Here is a 19,775-nt window from a genome sequence, read left to right as displayed (position 1 = left end):
CCTTTGCTGGGCAGTTTCCTGCCACACTTTCCTTTCGTGTGTGATTTGTCACCCCATCCCCTCACACCTTAAAGCAGGCCTCTTGCGTGAGACATCCCTTTCCCATGTTGGGGTGATGAGGACTGGGGGTGGGGGCCCCCCATGAGAACAGACCTGAAGACAGAAAAGCTGCTTCTGTGACTTCAGAGGCCTCAGGGGGAGGGCAGTTTTCCCTTGTCCCTAGGGCTCTAGTGGGGCATGAGGGCTCACCCCATACAGTTGCTCTACCGACTGAGCTCAGCCCCCGCCCTCGCTCCTCTGTCCCCTCAAACCCGCCAAGACCTTTAGCACAAAGGACTCAGGACAGCAGTGAGCCCTCTTGTCTGTTTGGGGCTAGTGGAGCCGAGCCGGCTGGGGCAGAACAAAGGCGAGGCCTCCAGGCCCCTGGGCAAATGGCAGTCACCTGGCTAACTCTCTCCCGACACACTTCTGCTCTTTCTGGGGAGGGGGGAGGGGAGCAGGGAACCGGCCCAGGCCAGGCAGACCCTCTTTGCCTGCTCAAGGGTAAAGTGCAGAGGACAGCAAACAGAAACCTTCCCAGGTGGCGGTGGGCCCTGCTCCCCCCGGACGTCGTGCCAGGAGCCTGGCGCTGCCCGAGCCGGTGGCAGAACTGTGGGGAGCTGCTGCCCTCACCTCTGCTTCACGCACAGCTGATGCACGGACGCCACGAACCCCAACCTCTCCAGAACACCCCAGGCCACCCTCCCCAGACAGCACCCTTGGGGTCCCACTGAGGTCAGGAGAGAGCCGGCAGGGGTGAGAGCAGGTCCTACCCCCGCCCGCCAGCGCCCAGATCTGGGGTCCGGCCTCTGCTGCTTCTCCGGAAGCCCCAGCACCCTTGGAGGGTAGCTTCGCCTGCTTGGGAGGGTGGGGGTCGAGGTCTCGTTCTCAGCCTACAAGTCCGACCTGTTCTCCAACTGCAGGCCGGTCACCTGGACCTGGGCTGGCGGTGTGGGCCCTCAGGGGCCCCCCCCTTCCACTCCACCTTCCCGAGCCAGGACCACAGAAGCCTCGCTGCCCCAAGCTTCTTCCTAAACGTTTATTAATAACGTTGCTCACTGAGCAGTGGTGGACCGGGGGCCCCGGGTGGGCTCCTCGAGCCCCTCCCCGGGGGGCACGTCCATATGTATCTCCATCTCGCTGGGGCTGGGCGGGTGGGCCGCGTTGGGCTGCGCAAGGTGCCCCTCGGAGGACATGGGTCTGTCTTTCCGCGGACGAGGAGGAGCTGTGAGACATGGGGGGCTGAGGTGGCTCTGTCCCTCCTCTTGCACCCACGGCAGCCCGCCAGGCCTTCCCCAGCCTGCCCGAAGTGCAGGCAGAGCGGGGGGCAGAATGCTGGAGAGGGGGTCCGCAGGGCTGTGGTGGGCAGTGCGAGCCCGCGCAGGCGCTCCTGAGCAGAGCTCCTTGTTAATCTTTGGGAGTTAAAAATGATCAAGCCCTCGGTCGGTGGCTAAGAGCCTGCCTCTTAAGTAATGCGTCCTCTAGTAATGCAGGGGCTACTGAGGCACTGTACACACCAACAGGTGCAGGAATTGTTCCTAAGCCTGCCCTCTCTCCCTCTCCTGCTCCCCTAACATTTTAGGCGCCCTTGGAGTAGACACAGTGCCAGGGAGGAGGAAGCCGAGTGCCCCAAGAGCGCAGTCACAGCCCCGCACTCTGTCCACCACGGAATCGGCTGTCCCAGCCCGCTACCTGTTGTGAGGAGCATACCTTCCGGAGGCAGACAACTTAGGTCTGAATTCCACTCCTGCTGCTTCCTAGCTGTGTGACCTTGGGCAAGTATCTTAACCTCTCTGTGCCTCAGTTTTCCCAGCCATAAGTGAGGCTCACAGTGGTCCCTACCTCTTAATGTTGGTGTGTGGATTAGTTCATGCATGTAAAGCCCCTCACAGTGCCTGGCTGGTGAGAACCCACAGTAAAGGCGAGGTGTCAGGACCAGTGCTATCACTTCTGTTTCTGCTTCCTCTGGGCACTCACCGCGCGCTGTCACTGGAATGGGTGGTAAAGGGCATCTGGGGCTGGGCCTTTAACTGGGGTGGGGAAAGCGGGGGGCGGCCCTTGAACCTCCTGCAGGCATCTGCAAAGTGCCGTGTGGACGTAACTTTTTATAGGCAGGAGGTCAGCCCCTTTCGTTAGATCCCCTTTCGTGGGGGCCCCGACTCAGGCGGCACCAATCTAGCAGCCCTTCATGGGCAGCTGAGGAAACACATCTGGAGAAGAGGGGAGACTTGCTCAGAGTCACTTGCTCAGAAGGGGATCTGGCCTCGTGGCTCCAGGCCAGTGTCGCTCTCCGGCCCCCACATATGGCTGGACCCTGGGGGACAATTAGCCTCCAGACTTTCAGGCAGGATTTAGCCCCTCAGGGGAGAACAGGGACTGGAGGGACCATCTAGGCCTGGGCGTGAGGAGAAGCTCCTCTGCAGACAAGGTCGGACTGAGGGGTTCTCGGGGGGCCGTGTTGCGGCCCTGTGCCCACCAGCTGCCGCACAGAGCTGAGCACAAGCCCCAGGACAGGGAGCACCTGTGAGCTGGGGGAGGACTCAGGCCTGGAGCCAGAGCCTTGGGCTGCAACCCTGCCCCTATTCCCCCTTCTGGGAGGTGGGGACAGTAACGGCACCTACCCCCCAGCACTGGCACATAACAAGAACTCAGGAAAGATGGATTTTTCTCTCTTCTCCCTCCCATCCCATCTCTCGGCTCCCAGGCGCTTCCTCTCTCCAGGGAAATAAGGGCAGAGACCAGCCATGGGCAGGAAAGGGGGCTGGCGGGGCAAGCAGGAGAGGCCCGGGGGCAGTGGGGAGACCACCTGGAAGCCTGCTCCAGCCAAAGGGAAGCTACCTGGACTGTTGCGAGCCAGCATCTGAGCACTCTGAGGCCGCGAGGGCAGCTGGCCGTTGTCGCTGAGGGACTGCTGCCTGTGCACGTGGGGCCGGGACTGCTTGGCCTTGTGCTTGGTCATCCCGGAGACGGAGGCTGGTGGGGGACAGTGAAGGGGAGGGTCAGTTCTGAGAGGCCGAGTGAGAGCTCTGTGGGGGCTCATGGGGATGGGGAGAGGGCTGCAGGGCCGCTGGTCACAGCCAGCCTCCGCTGAGGTCCTTCCCGGTCTGAACAAATGGATATGCCCCTTCTAAGCACTCCATTCATTCCCATGTCGGTCCGTCCACCACCCGCTCAGATACGCTCTGAGGACCTAAGCCCATGAGCCCTGGGCCTGGTGCTGGGTGAGTTCCGACCCGGGCTCACAGTTCAGGTGGCTGGACAGGTGCACAGAGGACTCGAAGAGCAGGTGGGGACTGATAAACGATGCAGTCTGGCTCACTGGAGGTGGGCATCAGGGGTGGGAAATTCACCAAGTGGTGGGGGGCTCAGGAGGAACATTTTGAGTTTCGAAAGAGGGGTGGGACTCGGCCCCGGTGGTGCTGGGAGCAGAGGCTGAGGCAGGCAAGCCAATGACGCAGCACGAGGAGGAAGACTGACAAGAAAGATGTGGCCATGAAGTGCTGGCTCATTGGCTGAGACCGGGTGGCTGTTCCCGAACTGCAAACACCCAGCTGGGACTTTCAGAATGTTTGGAATCAGGGAGGTAGCAGAGGAAGAAGGCATCCAGGGTCCAGGGGCCCCATGGCCTTCCAGGAACTGGACAGACCCCCGGGGACTCTTGAGCAAGGAGCCTGAGGAGTCTCTGGGCCCCCAGGACACTCACTGTCTTTGGTCAGGATGCCCGGCAGCCTTGTATCCATCCGTCCCTTGTAAATATGTCCATCCAGGCCCAAAATATCCACCTCATCATGCTGTGGGAGTGGGGGACACCCATTAGCATGCGCCACCGAAAGCGTGCCCTCCGGTCCTTCCTCCACGAGGGCCGGGGGCACCGAGTGACGTCCTCTCCTGACTCCCAGAACCCAACGGTGCTCAGAACCCTCCCGGGGCTCTGGCGGTGCCAGGGTGAAGGGAGGGCCCGCGGTGGGGGTGGCGGTGCTGGATGGGCAGGTGGCCAGGATGGCATTCTTCCCAACAAAGCCTAAGAACCAGAGGCTTTAACTGCAACAGAAACAGCCTCCAGGCAGAGGGCTGGTCATCCGCCCTTCTGGCGACTTATGTGGTATTTCCAGAATGACCTGAGAATGTGGGGTCCTGTCAGGGCCCTCTCTTCACTCCCAGGCAGCACCCCCAACCTTCATGGCGATCTGGACCTCCTCGGTGGGGTACAGGCCCTGGGACAGGTGCTGCAAACGGCTGCGGCGGTAGGGGTAGGTGAGTGTATGGCTGCCCCCACAGCGCCGGGGCCCGCTCGAGGACGTGTAGTCGGCCGTCTCCGGCACCCTGCGATGAAGACGGCAGAGTCACTGGGAGCCGGCATCACCTGGGACCCACTACGGCGGGGGCCAGCCAGCCAGAGATGGGATGGCTGTGTCGGGGGTCTCCGGGAGCCAGGGCAGGAGCAAGGGAATGGGTGAGCAGAGCAACCACACCGCTGGGCCGTCCTGAAGACCCCTGATACACACCCCCGCCTGCCTCCCTCTTTGGCAGGGCTTTCCCCAGCACGGGATGAGACATTCACGGGGCTGTGGCTGGGCAGAAGCTGAGCCCCGTGGCCAGGGGCCCAGTCTGTGTCCGACCGTTTGTAGCAGGGGAAGCTCAGGCACTGTGCCTGCAGCAGCTCCCGGATCATCTGGCTGCTGGCCTTGATCGAGCCTCCGAAGTGGATCTGCACCTTCTCAATGTCCATCAGCATCTTGGAGTGCATGGTGCGCAGACGCCCCACGCTCCGCTCCACGTGTGCCAAGTCGCTCCGAGGGAAGGCAGTACCGCCCAGCTTGAGGCTGTGGGGCGCAGGCAGACGGAGGGGTAAGGTGGCCCCACCAGCTTGAGCCCACGCTCAGACCCTGGCCCACTCCACCCCTTTATCTGCACCTTTTTAAGCAGGACCCTGTGCGGGCAGGAGCCCTTCCCATAGCGCCCCGGGGGACCACAGATGGGGCAGGGCAGAAGCTGAAATGGGGAGAGGAAGCCCTGCACGCTTAGCCTTGCCCACCTGGAACCCCGAGGGCTCCAACCGGCAGTTTGAAACCGTCCTTACTGCCGAACCCCATCCTTGGGAGATGGAAATGCAGCGGGGAGGAGGGCAGGAGTCCGAGGGAGTGTGCAACATGTCCCCACCTTCTCCCCCCACATTCACTGAGCCCACCCTCTGGCTGGGTGATGTTGGACCCCTCCGTTCCCCCCATGCTGGGGCTGCTGACACAGAAGCATCCGGGGGTGTGAGGAGGTAAAGAGGAGCTCCCCCAGCCAGCCAGCACCCTCGGCAATGTCCCCCACCGAGTGACTGGGTCCCCCAACGGGGACTCAAAGGCAGACGGTTACTAACTAGGTCTCCACTCTTCCTCTTCCTCGGAAGAACTGGGGAGCTAGCCCAGAAATCACTCCGTGCCCCCTACTGTCCAGCCAGGAGGAGGAACCCCCCCCACTTGTCCTCCAGCCTCTGCCCATCTCCCCTGTGAGGCCCTGCCTGGGAGCCCGCTGCCCCGTACTTGCGGCTCTGCTGCCGGACCTGCTCCAGCTCAAAGACAGTGTAGGGGCGGACGGAACGGTGCCCAGGCAGGGCTGGGCCCACAGGAGTCACAGGGATAAACCTGGGCAGGGACAGAGAGAGGAGGAGGGTTGGAGAGTGAGAAATCCCATTTTCAAATCCAGGACCCCACAGTCTACGTGCCTGAGGAGCCTTGCTGTCCAGGGTGTGGGGAGGCGAGGACGGAGGGCTCGCAAGCAGTCAGGCACACAGGGATGGACCCCGGGGAGAGGAGACGAGGAAGGACAAGAGTTGAGGCAGGGAGGGAATACAGCCCTGCTGTGCCCGCCCTCATGATGGCCACCAGCCGGGGTTGGCCAGGTGTGAACTCACTGTCCAGTCACAGTTGTCTCCAAGGGACGGTCACAAGAGAGGCAGTGGAAATGTGCCAAGAGCTGCCTGTGAGGAGTGGGATACACGCAGAGGGTGAGTGCACTGCCCCGAGGGTCGGGAATGGGAGAGAGGGCGAACACAGAAGGCCTTGGCCCCTCTGCCCGCCAGGCGGCTTTGAGGCGCCCATCCAGCACCACCTGTCCTAACCCAAAGCCAGCGGGGGTTTCAAAGGGCCGCTGACGGATGCCCTGTGTAAACCTCGGGGGCCCTCTGGCGGCCAATAATGGAAACCCTGGGATTCAAGCCGGCCATGGACTAGCCCCCTAGGAGCAGACTCCGCACTGGACACTGTGGGCGCATCCCCGTCACGGTGGTCCCCCTCCCCACCCTTTCTCCGCCATAGGAGCAACCGGCCTAAGCTGGAAGGGCTTTTCAAGCTCTCAGATTCTGTCACTGCAACTGCGGGATGGTCCGGTGGGATCAGCCATTCCCCCAGAGCACACGACCTGCTGGTGGGAGCTGACCCAACAGGCCCCCCCACACCCCCGCTGTTGTCCGTGCCCCACCTCCGCATGGCCGCTGCCTCGTCTGCCTGGTAGAGTGGAGAGCGCTCTTTGAGCTGCTGCCGCAAGGATTTCCAGCGATCTTCCAGCAACTGCTTCACGGGGTCCAGCTCCAGGCGGTCCAGCTGTTGGGGGGGGGGTGGCGGCAGTGACCAGTGGGTGCTGGGAAAGCCGGGGGGTGGGGCGGTCTGCAGCATCCAGACAGGAGCCGCCGGCGGCCCTCACCTTGCTGTCCATCTCCACCAGGAGCTTGTCCAGCATCTTCTGCCAGTCCTGCTCCTGCCCGCTCATCTTCGCCACCAGCTCTTGCATCATGTGGTTCAGCTGCTCTGTGGTGGCATCAAACTGGACACGGCTCACTTTGGCTGCCAGGGCGCTCTTATCGGCTTTCTACCCAGAAAGAGAGGAGGGGTGCCCCCCAGGTGGGAGAGCGCCATGGAGGGGCCCCATTGCCCTGAGGCGTCAAGCCTGGACACTGAGCTCGCCCCTGGGCTCTCCTCCACTCCTGGCCTTTCACAGAATGACCAGTAAGACCTCGTGGGACATAGGGCGGCTCTTCTGGGCCTGGCCCTTACCACGCCAATCTCTATCTCCAGGTGTTCCCTGTTGGCCTTTTCCTTCTCGAGCTTCTCTAGACCCTGGTACAACACCTGGGAGGCGAGGGAGCAGAGAATGAGGAGCCAGGATGGGAACGGCCTCGCCCCCCGCCCCAGCCGCCCTGCGGGCCCCTCACGTCAATGTCCTTCTGCTTCTGCCGATGGTCTTCGATGAGGTTGCTGGTGGTGATGTTGAGCTTCTCGCAGTCGCCCTGTACCTGCAGAATGGCGCTCTGGACGTGGCCCAGCAGCTCTTCGTCCTGCGGCGGGAGGCACAAAGGCAGGCTCCCTGGGCCCCGACAGATCGGCCCTTACAACATCACCCGGAGGGGCCTGGGGGGCTCAGGCAGGGAAGCGTCTGCCTTCGGCTCAGATCATGATCTTGGGCTCCTGGGATCGAGCCCCGGTTTGGGCTCCCTGTTTAGTGGGGAACCTGCTTCTCCCTCTCCTGCTGCTGCTTCCCCTGTTCATGTACACGCCCTCCCTCTCTCTTTCTCTCTCTCGAATAAAATTTTTAAAAAATCACCCAGCAGGTAGGCCAACTTTGGACCCCATTCTGGCTCTCCCCAAGTTCCCCCGATAGTGGGGAGGCTCTCTGCTCTGTGTTCACCCAACGGGATGGGAGCTTCAGTCCCCCACCTCCCCATGGTCTAGCCTTGAGGTACCTGGCCCACCCAGGAGGGTGACCAGTAGAGGAAATTGGGCTCCAGAGTGGTGAGCTGCCCTGTGGCTCCCAAGAGCTGGGATGTGTTCTGCAGTCTTCCCACCTGCCCTGGCCTGGACCTGAACTCCAGAGTCCAAGAGGCAGGACTCAGGGACTTGTGACTCTCCCTGCCCCCACCAGCAAGCCTGCCCTTTGGTGGGGAATTGAGAAGGGGGCTGGCAGACTGGTGTGAAGGGGAGTCAATGAGCCCTAAAGCTATGCCAGTGTCCCCCGAGGCACATGAGTGCCCGGCTCCGCCCCCAGCCAGCTGTGCCGTCCCACCGTCCCACCCGCAAGAAGCCAGCTCTTCCCCATGGTCTCTTGTCCCCAGAGCTAGCTCTGGTGCTGCCCTCGCTGTGGCCCAGTGAAAGGACCGGGGACTTTTGTGGGGTCAGTAAAGGGCTTCACCATGGAAAACTGGCCCTTAGGCTCATGAGTTAAAGCTCATCAGCTGCTCCCCGCTCTGTGGGCTTCTGGGCTGCGGCTCCCCGCGGTGGGGCACGGCTGGCCGCACCAGGAGACGGGCCAGTGGGAGTCACCTGGCTCTGGAGCTTGGCTTTCTTGGAGGGCCGGGAGGCAGCCAGATTGTTGACCATGTCCTGCAGCTGCTCGTAGCGCTGCACCAGCATGCTGACCTGATGGCTCAGGTCCAGGCTGCAGGCGGGGCACGTGGCCTCAGGGTCAATCTGGCCAGGTTCCAAGGTTGCCAGGGTCTTGTGAGGAGCCATGCTCATGGACAGCAGCGTGGAAGACGAGGCCAGCATGCTCTCGATGATCGTCCTGAGCTTGTCAAGCTGGGGGTGGGCAAGAAGGCTGGTGCAGGGCACTGAACAAGGCATGGCCACGTTTTGTTCACACTGTCAGCGCCTACATGATTCGGGCAGTCGCTGCACCCCCCAGTGCCTCATAGAATGCAGGGCATGTAGGAGGCGCCCAGAGCCCATCTGTTAAATAGTGAACACAGTTCTCAGCGAGTATAGCCTCGATGCTGAAAAAAACCCTTATAGGACAGAGGTTTCTAGACCTTTCTCCGGCCAGCTCACTGATTCAATGAGAGGACACATCTCCTCTAGCTAAACCCTTGAGTGGTGATGTCCATTGGTCCACAAACACTTAGAGGAGTCTTACGACACCCAGACACAGCTCTGGGCCCTGGGGATGGGAGGGCCGGGCTCACACATGCTCCCCCACCCAGCATGTCAGTAACAAGAAATCAGTGGGATGGGTGCTACTTCTGTTACAGGGGCCTCTCCCGGTCTGGGCAGGAGCAGATGCCTTCCACTGGCTCTCCCGTCCTCTTCTGTTTCCCACAGTCCCCGTGTGTCACCACACATGACTGGTCCTCGGTCGACAACCGGTTCTGGGGCAGCCAGTCTCACAGCCGTGTGACCTCTTGCCAGGCTCAGAGAGGGGCTGGGCCAACCAAACCCCCTCTCTTGGAAGCATGTGACATGGCAGGGCCTAGGCAGCCCCTGTGGGCCACGTGCGAGAGAAAGGAAAGCTGACTGGGAGCACGGTGGGAGGGAGATGCGGTAGCATTGCAGAGAAATGGATAAGGACAGGACACAGAGGCACAGGGACACACAGAAACCGACGCGGAGAGACAGAGAAGGAGCGGCGCCGCCCAGACCGCCCCCTTGGCCTGGAAGTTCTGCCTTTTCCAGCTCCGGCACACCGATGCACTTTCAACCAGGCTCCCTTCTGCCTGAGCTCAGTGAGGCTCATGCTTGCATCTGGAAGAGCCCACTCTTCTGAAGAGCCCATAAGAGCCTGTCAGAGGGCCCGTGGGATACAAAGGATGGATTAATTCTCTCTAGAAGAAAGGAAGGTGCCTCTCCAAACCACGGGCATTTCCGTGGGGTTGTGAGGGATAAGTAGGAGCCCACTGGGTAAGTGGGGGTGACAGGGACATTCCGGAACAAGCAGCAGCGTGGGAAAGCAGCAGTGTGTTCAGAGGCAGGAAGCTGAGGTGGCGGGGGAATCGGGAGAGAGGAGGCCGGTGCCTTGAAGAGGCTGTGGCAGGAGCCCGGGCCTGCCGTGTGGGGAGTGTGGCCCTGGGACAGCCCTGGAGGTTGCTAAGCTTAGATGTGAGCTGTGGACACATCATCTTCTGCTCTTCAAACCCCACACTGGACAGCCGGCTTTGTCATCAAGAAATGGTACATGTCAGTGACCCGGCCAATGTGGGAGTCCCCCGGCCAATGTGGGAGTCCCCCAAAATGGGGCCTTTATCACCAAGGGGTTCCTGACATGAGTCCCCTTAGCCCAGTGGCTTTTCCTATCCAATCTTTCTGCAAGCACTCAGAGAGGGCTGTTCCTGGTCCAGATGCTCTTCCATGGGAACGTTCTGGGATGGCCAACGATAGCATCACTCAAGATTTAAAGGCAGACACTATCGGGCACCTGGGTGGCTCAGTCAGTTAAGCGTCTGATTCTTGATTTCGCCTCTGGTCACGAACTCAGGGTCGTGGGATCGAGCCCCACGTCCGGTTTCACGCTTGGCACAGAGTCTGCTTGTCCCTCTCCCTCTGCTCCTCCCCCACTTGGGCTCACACTCTCTCTCTCTCAAATAAATAAATAAAATCTTAAAGGCAGACGCTAATAAGAGAGCGGAAAGACGACGCACAGAATGGGCAAAAATATTAGCAAACTGTATGTCAGCTAAGAGCCTAGTAGCCCCACCATCCATGGCCGACTCTGAGAAGAGCCCTGGTCTCACCTGGTCCTGCAGGTAGAGGGAGGCTTCGGAGACGGAATGTTCCATGCTGACCTTGCCCCGCTCTTGGCTCTCCCTCAGCTCGGCCAGTTCCTTCTCAATGTCAGCCACGGTAACTCTGAGAGATGCACAGAAGAGATCGCCTGGCCCCGCCGCCCACCCCAGGGCCCAGGCCCACCAGTCCCATCATGGACAGAGGAAGATGCACACCATGGCTCTCCCGCCCGCCCTGCAACAGGCTCTGTCTAGGGGGTCCCAGGCACTGCTTGTCCAGGGAGTGGGTGCCCACATGCTGGCCTGAGAGGTTTCTAGGGGGTGAGACCTGGCACCACCAAGAGAGGGCTCTGAGGGGCTCTGGCAAGTGCTCTCCTCCAGCCTCCAACTGGGGACAGAGACTGGCAGCTGTTTTCCTTCCAAGCCCTGGTGCTAAGCTGTTCGAAGAAACTGAGAAACTCCCACCAGCCACTTGAACTACTCCTGAAAGGCAGACACAACTTGGGTCAAAGACAGGGCCCAGTTCAGACTGGGAGTGAACTGAAGGCTGCCATCACCTCCCGGGCTGGGGATAGGAGATGCCCAGACACAAGCTGTTCTTGGCAGAGGCATTTCACCTGAGGATTCCCAGCTGCAAGCCCAGCTGGCCATTCTTCATGTCTTCTCCTAGTCCTTGCTCCCCGTTGCCTTCCAGGATCCTCTGCATCCTGTCCAGCTATGAACCCAACGGAAGAGGAGGGTCAGCTAGGCTTGAGTTCTTTGCCTTCTGCATATGTGTCCGCAGCCCGAGCAAGCCTCTTTCCCGAGTCCGAGTCCTAATCCAAGCCTCTAACGAGAACCATGTGTCAATGTGTCCCTTCCGGACATCCATCCATCCATCCGTCCGTCCGTCCATCCATCCATCCATCTGTCCGTCCGTCCGTCCCGTGGGTGTGGACAGCGGGCATTAAGAGAACAGCTGAAGGTCTAGTAGCCTCTGGAGCCATGGCCACTGGCTCCAGAGAGTCCCACAAACTTGGCTCCCAAGGCTGCTGCGGTGCCAGTGGGCTCTGTTGGAAATGAGCCCCACGTAACAAAAGGAGCACCGGCCTCCCTGTTGGTCCAGCCCGATCTTAACAGCTTTGAGCACCAGGTTTTAGATCCGGGAAATGAACATGATGCTGCCTGAGGCACACTGCCCACCTGACAGGTGTGTACAGATCCAATGAGATGATAACGTCAGCGCAAGGCCGGCGTGATCCATCAAAATGCAAATGGAAAGTGGGACTATCGGCACTCAAAGGCAAAGCGGGCGGACCCGCCCTTACTTACTTTTGCTTTTTCCTGCCGAACTTCTTTGGTCAAGGACTTTAAGGTCTTCAGCTGCTCCTCCAGGTCAGGGGGTACACTCTTTTTGACTGTGAAAAATGGAGGCCTTATTAGTCAGAAGGGTTCGATCTCCAGCAGGCTCCCAATCCCCGTTCCCAGCCCCCACAGTGAAGCTACCCCAACGAGCAGCAGGACATCTCACTTCTGCTTTTCCTGGTGACTGGGGAGAGGGGGATGGGAAGAAAGAAAAGAGGGGTGTCCTTACCCTCTAAAAAATCCACCTCATGCTTACTACCCTAAAGGGCCTTGGGACTACTGACCCACACTTCCCACCCATCTCTCAAATCTTAATTATTCTCTGGGCCCACAGCTGTGCATGGACCAAGGCGAAGTTGAAATCTTCGGCGTCCTCCCTCCCTGCCCACCGTCCTCAGCTGCTGCCCAGAGAGTCTGCCAGGGCACCGGAACCGCCTCACTCCTCTCCTGAGGCGCCTTCGCTCTGACTGGTTTAATTCCATCTCTTGGACCCCAAAGGCTAGAGTAGAGCCCACAATGGCTAAGAAGGGACACGCTATTTGCGGCGACTCCAGAAGAAGCCCAGCCGCCAGAGGAGGCCTGGGGATGCTGAATCCCTCCTCCGCACCAGTGGAACCCACCCATGAGCCCGAGCAGGTGCTGGATCTTCTCCAAGTCACTCTGGCCAGCCTGCACCTCATCCAGCTCTTTCATGCTCTCCTTGAGCTCTGCATAGAGGCCACAGAGCTCTCCCATCAGACGAAATGTCTCCACTGCCACGGGGAAGCTTGGGGCCAGTTTATCCAGGGAATCGTGTCTTTCGCTCTGGAAATCACTCTTTTCTGATGAGACTCGGTAGAGATAGTTAAGAGAGTCTGTGCTCCTGGCAAAGGTGGCTGCTTGGCTTGGAGCAGTCCGGACAGAAATTCCAGGTTGGCCTGAGGCATATATTTGTTTTGGATCCAAACCTGTCTGGACATACGGATCTACCCCCAGGACGCCCGGGCCATGAGGGCCAGGATACAATAGGTCACGGGATTCTGGGATCGAGGATGCACGGTCATGCTGGTCTGTACCTGCTTGTACCTGGCCATGCTGATCGGGGCCAGGTGGTACCAAATGCTGTTGATCTTGCTGTGCGGACCCCACACGGGTGCTTAATGGTGTTAGGCCACGCTGGTCTGTGCCATGACGTAACAAACCTTGCTGGTAAGCTTCTGATAAACCCTCTTGGCCAATACCTGGTGCTGCCAAACCTTGATTGATTAGGAGTGGGGACACCTGACCATGTTGATATCCGCCAGGAGGTATTACACCATGCTGATCCGGACGCGATAAAAATCTTGGAAACTCTGGGTGGAATGTTGGAAAGCCACGAAGCTCTGTGCCTGCTGGTATCAAGCCTCGTTGTTCTGTACCAGGTTGCCTCAAGCCATGCTGATCTATCCCAGGTTGAACCAAACCACGCTGATCAGTACTAGGCTGCATGAGACTGTGTGGATATGTACCAGGCTGGACAAAACCCCGAGCATAAGCACCAGGTGGAACCAAACCATGTGGATAGGCACTAGATTGGACCAAACCTTCTGGATAGGCACCAGGTTGGATCAAACCACGTGGATACGCACCAGGCTGTACCAAACCAGGTGGATAGGCACCAGGCTGTACCAAACCAGGTGGATAGGCACCAGGTTGAAAAAAGCCACGTGGATCTATGCCAGCCTGTACCAAACCACGCTGATCCACTCCACGTTGCCCCAAACCAAGCTGATCTGCACCGGGTGGGACCAAACTACCCTGACCTGCACTAAGCTGGACCAAAGCAGGCTGACCTAAGCCAGGCTGACCTGCACCAGGTTGTACCAACCCATGCTGATCCATTCTAGGTTGGGCCAAACCACGCTGACCTGCACCAGGTTGCACCAAACCAGGCTGTGCTGCACCACGTTGGCCCAAACCACGTTGATCCATCCCAGGCTGACCTGTATCAGATGGCACCAAACCAGGCTGACCTGCACCAGGTGGGACCAAACGAGACTGAGCTGCACCACGTTGGGCCAAACCACGTTGATCCATTCCAGGCTGCACCAAATCAGGCTGACCTGTACCAGATGGTACAAACCTAGGCTGACCTGCCCCAGGTGGGACCAAGCCACGCTGATCCATTCCAGGTTGCACTGAATCAGGCTGAGCTGCACCATGTTGGGCCAAACCATGCTGTTCTATTCCAGGCTGCAGCAAACCAGGCTGACCTGTACCAGAAGGTACCAAACCAGGCTGGCCTGCACCAGGTTGCACCAAACCAGGCTGACCTGCACCAGGTTGCACCAAACCACGCTGATCCATTCCAGGCTGCGCCAAGCCAGGCTGACCTGTACCAGGTTGCAACAAACCACGCTGATCCATTCCGGGTTGGGCGAAGCCAGGTTGACCTGAACCAGGTTGTACCAAACCACGCTGATCCATTCCAGGTTGTGCCAAACCAGGCTGACCTGTACCAGGCTGCACCAAACCACGCTGATCCATTCCAGGTTGTGCCAAACCAGGCTGACCTGTACCAGGTTGCAACAAACCACGCTGATCCATTCTTGGTTGGACGAAGCCAGGCTGACCTGTACCAGGTTGCAACAAACCACGCTGATCCATTCTTGGTTGGACGAAGCCAGGTTGACTTGAACCAGGTTGCAAGAAACCACGCTGATCCATTTCGGGCTGGACCAAGCCAGGCTGACCTGCACCAGGCTGGACCAAACCACGCTGATCCATTCCGGGTTGGACCAAGCCAGCCTGACCTGCACCAGGCTGGACCAAACCACGCTGATCCATTCTGGGTCGGACCAAGCCAGCCTGACCTGCACCAGGTTGCACCAAACCACGCTGATCCATTCTGGGTTGGACCAAGCCAGCCTGACCTGCACCAGGCTGGACCAAACCATGCTGATCCATTCCAGGCTGCGCCAAGCCAGGCTGACCTGCACCAGATTGCACCAAACCACGCTGATCCATTCCAGGCTGTGCCAAACCACGTTGATCCATTCCAGACTGGACCAAGCCAGGCTGACCTGTACCAGATTGCACCAAACCAGGCTGATCCATTCCAGGTTGGACCAAGCCAGGCTGACCTGCACCAGGCTGGACCAAACCACGCTGATCCATTCCGGGTTGGACCAAGCCAGCCTGACCTGCACCAGGCTGGACCAAACCACGCCGATCCATTCCAGGTTGGACCAAGCCAGCCTGACCTGCACCAGGTTGCACCAAACCACGCTGATCCATTCTGGGTTGGACCAAGCCAGCCTGACCTGCACCAGGCTGGACCAAACCATGCTGATCCATTCCAGGCTGCGCCAAGCCAGGCTGACCTGCACCAGATTGCACCAAACCACGCTGATCCATTCCAGGCTGTGCCAAACCACGTTGATCCATTCCAGACTGGACCAAGCCAGGCTGACCTGTACCAGATTGCACCAAACCAGGCTGATCCATTCCAGGTTGGACCAAGCCAGGCTGACCTGCACCAGGCTGGACCAAACCACGCTGATCCATTCCGGGTTGGACCAAGCCAGCCTGACCTGCACCAGGCTGGACCAAACCACGCCGATCCATTCCAGGTTGGACCAAGCCAGGCTGACCTGTACCAGGCTGCACCAAACCACGCTGATCCATTCCAGGTTGGACCAAGCCAGGCTGACCTGCACCAGGCTGGACCAAACCACGCTGATCCATTCCGGGTTGGACCAAGCCAGCCTGACCTGCACCAGGCTGGACCAAACCACGCTGAACCATTCCGGGTTGGACCAAGCCAGCCTGACCTGCACCAGGCTGGACCAAACCACGCTGATCCATTCCGGGTTGGACCAAGCCAGGCTGACCTGCACCAGGTTGTACCAAACCACGCTGATCCATTCCAGGCTGTGCCAAGCCAGGCTGACCTGCGCCAGGCTGACGTGCACCAGGCTGGACCAAACCACGCTGATCCATTCCAGGCTGGACAAAGCCAGGCTGACCTGCACCAGGTTGCACCAAACCAGGCTGACCCGCCCCAGGTTGCACCAAACCACGCTGATCCATTCCAGGCTGCACCAAACTAGGCTGACCTGCACCAGGTTGCACCAAAAAATGCTGATCCATTCTAGGCTGTGCCAAGCCAGGCTGACCTGCACCAGGTTGCACCAAATCACGCTGATCCATTCCAGGCTGTACTAAACCATGCTGATCCATTCCAGGCTGTACTAAACCAGGCTGACCTGCACCAGGTCGCACCAAACCACGCTGATCCATTCCAGGCTGTACTAAACCAGGCTGACCTGTACCAGGTCTCACCAAACCACGCTGATCCATTCCAGGCTGTACTAAACCAGGCTGACCTGCACCAGGTCGCACCAAACCACGCTGATCCATTCCAGGCTGTACTAAACCAGGCTGACCTGCACCAGGTTGCACCAAACCACGCTGATCTATTCCAGGCTGTACTAAACCAGGCTGACCTGCACCAGGCTGCACCAAACCACGCTGATCTATTCCAGGTTGGACTAAACCAGGCTGACCCACCCCAGGTTGCACCAAACCACGCTGATCCATTCCAGGCTGCACCAAACTAGGCTGACCTGCACCAGGTTGCACCAAATCACGCTGATCCATTCCAGGCTGTGCCAAGCCAGGCCGACCTGCACCAGGTTGCACCAAATCACGCTGATCCATTCCAGGCTGTACTAAACCATGCTGATCCATTCCAGGCTGCACCAAACTAGGCTGACCTGCACCAGGTTGCACCAAATCACGCTGATCCATTCCAGGCTGTGCCAAGCCAGGCCGACCTGCACCAGGTTGCACCAAATCACGCTGATCCATTCCAGGCTGTACTAAACCATGCTGATCCATTCCAGGCTGTACTAAACCAGGCTGACCTGCACCAGGTCGCACCAAACCACGCTGATCCATTCCAGGCTGTACTAAACCAGGCTGACCTGCACCAGGTCGCACCAAACCACGCTGATCCATTCCAGGCTGTACTAAACCAGGCTGACCTGCACCAGGTTGCACCAAATCACGCTGATCCATTCCAGGCTGTACTAAACCAGGCTGACCTGTACCAGGTCGCACCAAACCACGCTGATCCATTCCAGGCTGTACTAAACCAGGCTGACCTGCACCAGGTTGCACCAAACCACGCTGATCTATTCCAGGTTGGACTAAACCAGGCTGACCTGTACCAGGCTGCACCAAACCACGCTGATCTATTCCAGGTTGGACTAAACCAGGCTGACCTGTACCAGGCTGCACCAAACCACGCTGATCTATTCCAGGTTGGACTAAACCAGGCTGACCTGTACCAGGCTGCACCAAACCACGCTGATCTATTCCAGGTTGGACTAAACCACGATGACCCGCACCAGGCTGCGCTATAGCAGGCTGACCTGCACCAGGTTGAACCAAACTACGCTGATCCGTTCCAACTTGGACCAAACCATGTCGATCCATTTCAGGCTGCACCAAAGCATACTGATCCATTTTAAGTTGGGCTGAATCTTGCTGACCCATTCCAGATTGTCCCAAACCAGATGGATATACATTAGGTTGTACCAGACCAAAAGGATATGCGACAGGCTGTCCCCAGCCACTGGGAGATGCATCAGCTTGTACCCAAGCAGGTAGATAAGCACCACTTGGATCTACAACAGGCTGGACCAAACCAGGCCGACCTGCATCAGGCGGACCTGCACCAGGCCGGACCAAATCACGCTGACCTGCACCAGGCTGGACCAAACCAGGCTGACCTGCACCAGGCTGGACCAAACCAGGCTGACCTGCACCAGGCTGGACCAAACCAGGCTGACCTGCACCAGGCTGGACCAAACCAGGCTGACCTGCACCAGGCTGACCTGCACCAGGCTGGACCAGGCTGACACCAGGCTGACCTGCACCAGGCTGGACCAAACCAGGCTGACCTGCACCAGGCTGGACCAAACCAGGCTGACCTGCACCAGGCTGGACCAAACCAGGCTGACCTGCATCAGGCTGGACCAAACCAGGCTGACCTGCACCACGTTGACCTGCACCAGACTGGACCAAACCAGGTTGACCTGCACCACGTTGACCTGCACCAGACTGGACCAAACCAGGTTGACCTGCACCAGGCTGACCTGCACTAGGCTGGACCAAACCAGGCTGACCTGCACCAGGCTGACCTGCACTAGGCTGGACCAAACCAGGCTGACCTGCACCAGGCTGGACCAAACCAGGCTGACCTGTACTAGGCTGGACCAAACCAGGCTGACCTGCACCACGCTGACCTGCACCAGGCTGGACCAGATCACGCTGACCTGCCCCAGTTTGGGCCAAAGCAGTCTGATCTGTACCAGTTAGTACCAAATCACGATGATCTGCCCCAGGCTGGAGTACATCATGCTGCTCTGTACCAGGTTGAATGAACCCAGATGTTTCCAAGCTGGGCTGCACAAAACCTTGCTGATCTGCAGCAACTTGCATCAAACCAGGCAATACCAAACCATGTTGATCTGTAAGATGTGGAACCAATCCATGCTGATTCATGCCAGGCAGTACCAATCCATGTTGATCCATGCCAGGCAGTACCAATCCTTGTTGATCCATGCCAGATATGAAAAATCCATGCTGGTCTATACCGAAGGGTAGCAATCCATGCTGATCCACACCCGGCTGTTGGTCTATGCCGGGAAGCACTGTGCCATACCGATTTGTGCTAAGTGGAACCATACCAGGCTGAACTGTACTAGGTAGTTGCAGTCCTCGCTGATCTGTGCCAGGTACCAATGGTGGCACCATACCATACTGATCCATGCCAGGTAGCACCAAGCCCTGCACATCCATTCCAGGCGGCATCATAGCAAGCTGACCCGTGCTGAGGGGTACCACACCATGTGGGTAAGTGCTAGGAGGACGCAATGCAAGCGGATCCGTGCCAAGTGGTCCTAATCCATGCTGATCTGGCCTGGGATAGATTTGACCCTGGCTTGCATCCACCCCTCCATGCTGATCTGGGTACACCTGATGATGCTGATCTCTGGCCACAGTGGCTGAGGGTAAGTCCTGTTGACCTGCACCAGGGTGTGCCTCTCGTTCATCTTTTCTTAGATGGGCTAAGCTGTGCGGTGGTAGCTCTCTCGTCCTGCGACGATCTGACTCTACTCTGAATCGGGACATAGACGGGTGATGGGACTTTGCCAGGCCAGCTTCATCACGGGCTCTTGGGTGCTGTTCTCTACCAGGAAAGGCAGTAGCAGAGGCCCCTCTGCTTCGCTCCCTGGTAACCCCTTCAGAGGGGTTTCCTATGCCACTGATTCCTGATAAGGTCTGATCTGAGCCATGACCACCGGGAGAATCCAGAGCCGGGTCAGCACTTGGGCGCCTGATGGGGACTCCGCCTTGAAGCGTATCATCTGATGTAAAGGATGTGCGCCCTTTGCGTTTAGGGAGTCCTGTTGTCGTCTCTGAGCCCTGGTGGAAGCGGGAGAAAGAAGTCAGTAACTACAAGTAGAAAGGACTCTCTCACTATAAGACACGAAGGGAAGAAAATCTGGGACATCTGACTAGGATAACTTAGGGCTTTTGGAGAAAAACACCCTCTGGTCCCCAAAACTAGGCTGGACACAAAGACTCTGACATTCTTAAAGGATAGGTCTCCAAGGCTTTGAAAATCTGCACGTTAGCCAATGGCATCGTAATATGTTAATTCCCCTCGTAAAAGACAGCGGGAACACTACACAATACAAGCCATCTACTCCAACTATCGCTGGGCCTACAAATAAAGGACATGATTAATTTATTAAGTTTAAAATATAAAGTTTGTCCCATCATTGGCCTATTGGCAATGGTGAAAGTATCACCGCAGGGCAAGTAAGCCATATATCCAAAATGTAAATGCACAAACTCCTGGGCCCAGAAATTCCACAGATAAGAT

The 19,775-nt window shown here is 58.5% G+C and overlaps 1 protein-coding gene across 1 annotated transcript in view; it reads right to left on the bottom strand.

Annotated features, from left to right (window-relative positions):
- Positions 1 to 1,094: 1,094 nt before the first annotated feature.
- QRICH2 (glutamine rich 2) overlaps positions 1,095 to 19,775 on the bottom strand; it is a 33,886-nt gene continuing 15,205 nt past the window's right edge. Inside the window, 21 exon segments of the mRNA XM_048226414.1 lie at positions 1,095 to 1,264; positions 2,878 to 3,012; positions 3,737 to 3,830; positions 4,215 to 4,362; positions 4,659 to 4,862; positions 5,571 to 5,672; positions 5,942 to 6,007; positions 6,508 to 6,629; positions 6,730 to 6,894; positions 7,080 to 7,154; positions 7,238 to 7,360; positions 8,343 to 8,597; positions 10,523 to 10,637; positions 11,131 to 11,228; positions 11,825 to 11,910; positions 12,478 to 13,422; positions 15,373 to 15,768; positions 15,994 to 16,083; positions 16,264 to 16,593; positions 16,654 to 16,918; positions 18,239 to 19,312. Of these exon segments, the coding sequence (XP_048082371.1) occupies positions 1,095 to 1,264; positions 2,878 to 3,012; positions 3,737 to 3,830; positions 4,215 to 4,362; positions 4,659 to 4,862; positions 5,571 to 5,672; positions 5,942 to 6,007; positions 6,508 to 6,629; positions 6,730 to 6,894; positions 7,080 to 7,154; positions 7,238 to 7,360; positions 8,343 to 8,597; positions 10,523 to 10,637; positions 11,131 to 11,228; positions 11,825 to 11,910; positions 12,478 to 13,422; positions 15,373 to 15,768; positions 15,994 to 16,083; positions 16,264 to 16,593; positions 16,654 to 16,918; positions 18,239 to 19,312 (5,058 nt within the window).

Source organism: Ursus arctos, unplaced genomic scaffold, assembly GCF_023065955.2.
Source record: "Ursus arctos isolate Adak ecotype North America unplaced genomic scaffold, UrsArc2.0 scaffold_24, whole genome shotgun sequence".
Lineage (NCBI taxonomy): Eukaryota > Metazoa > Chordata > Mammalia > Carnivora > Ursidae > Ursus > Ursus arctos.
The sequence above is the reverse complement of the archived record's forward strand: the minus strand, read 5'-3'. Positions and strand labels throughout refer to the sequence as shown.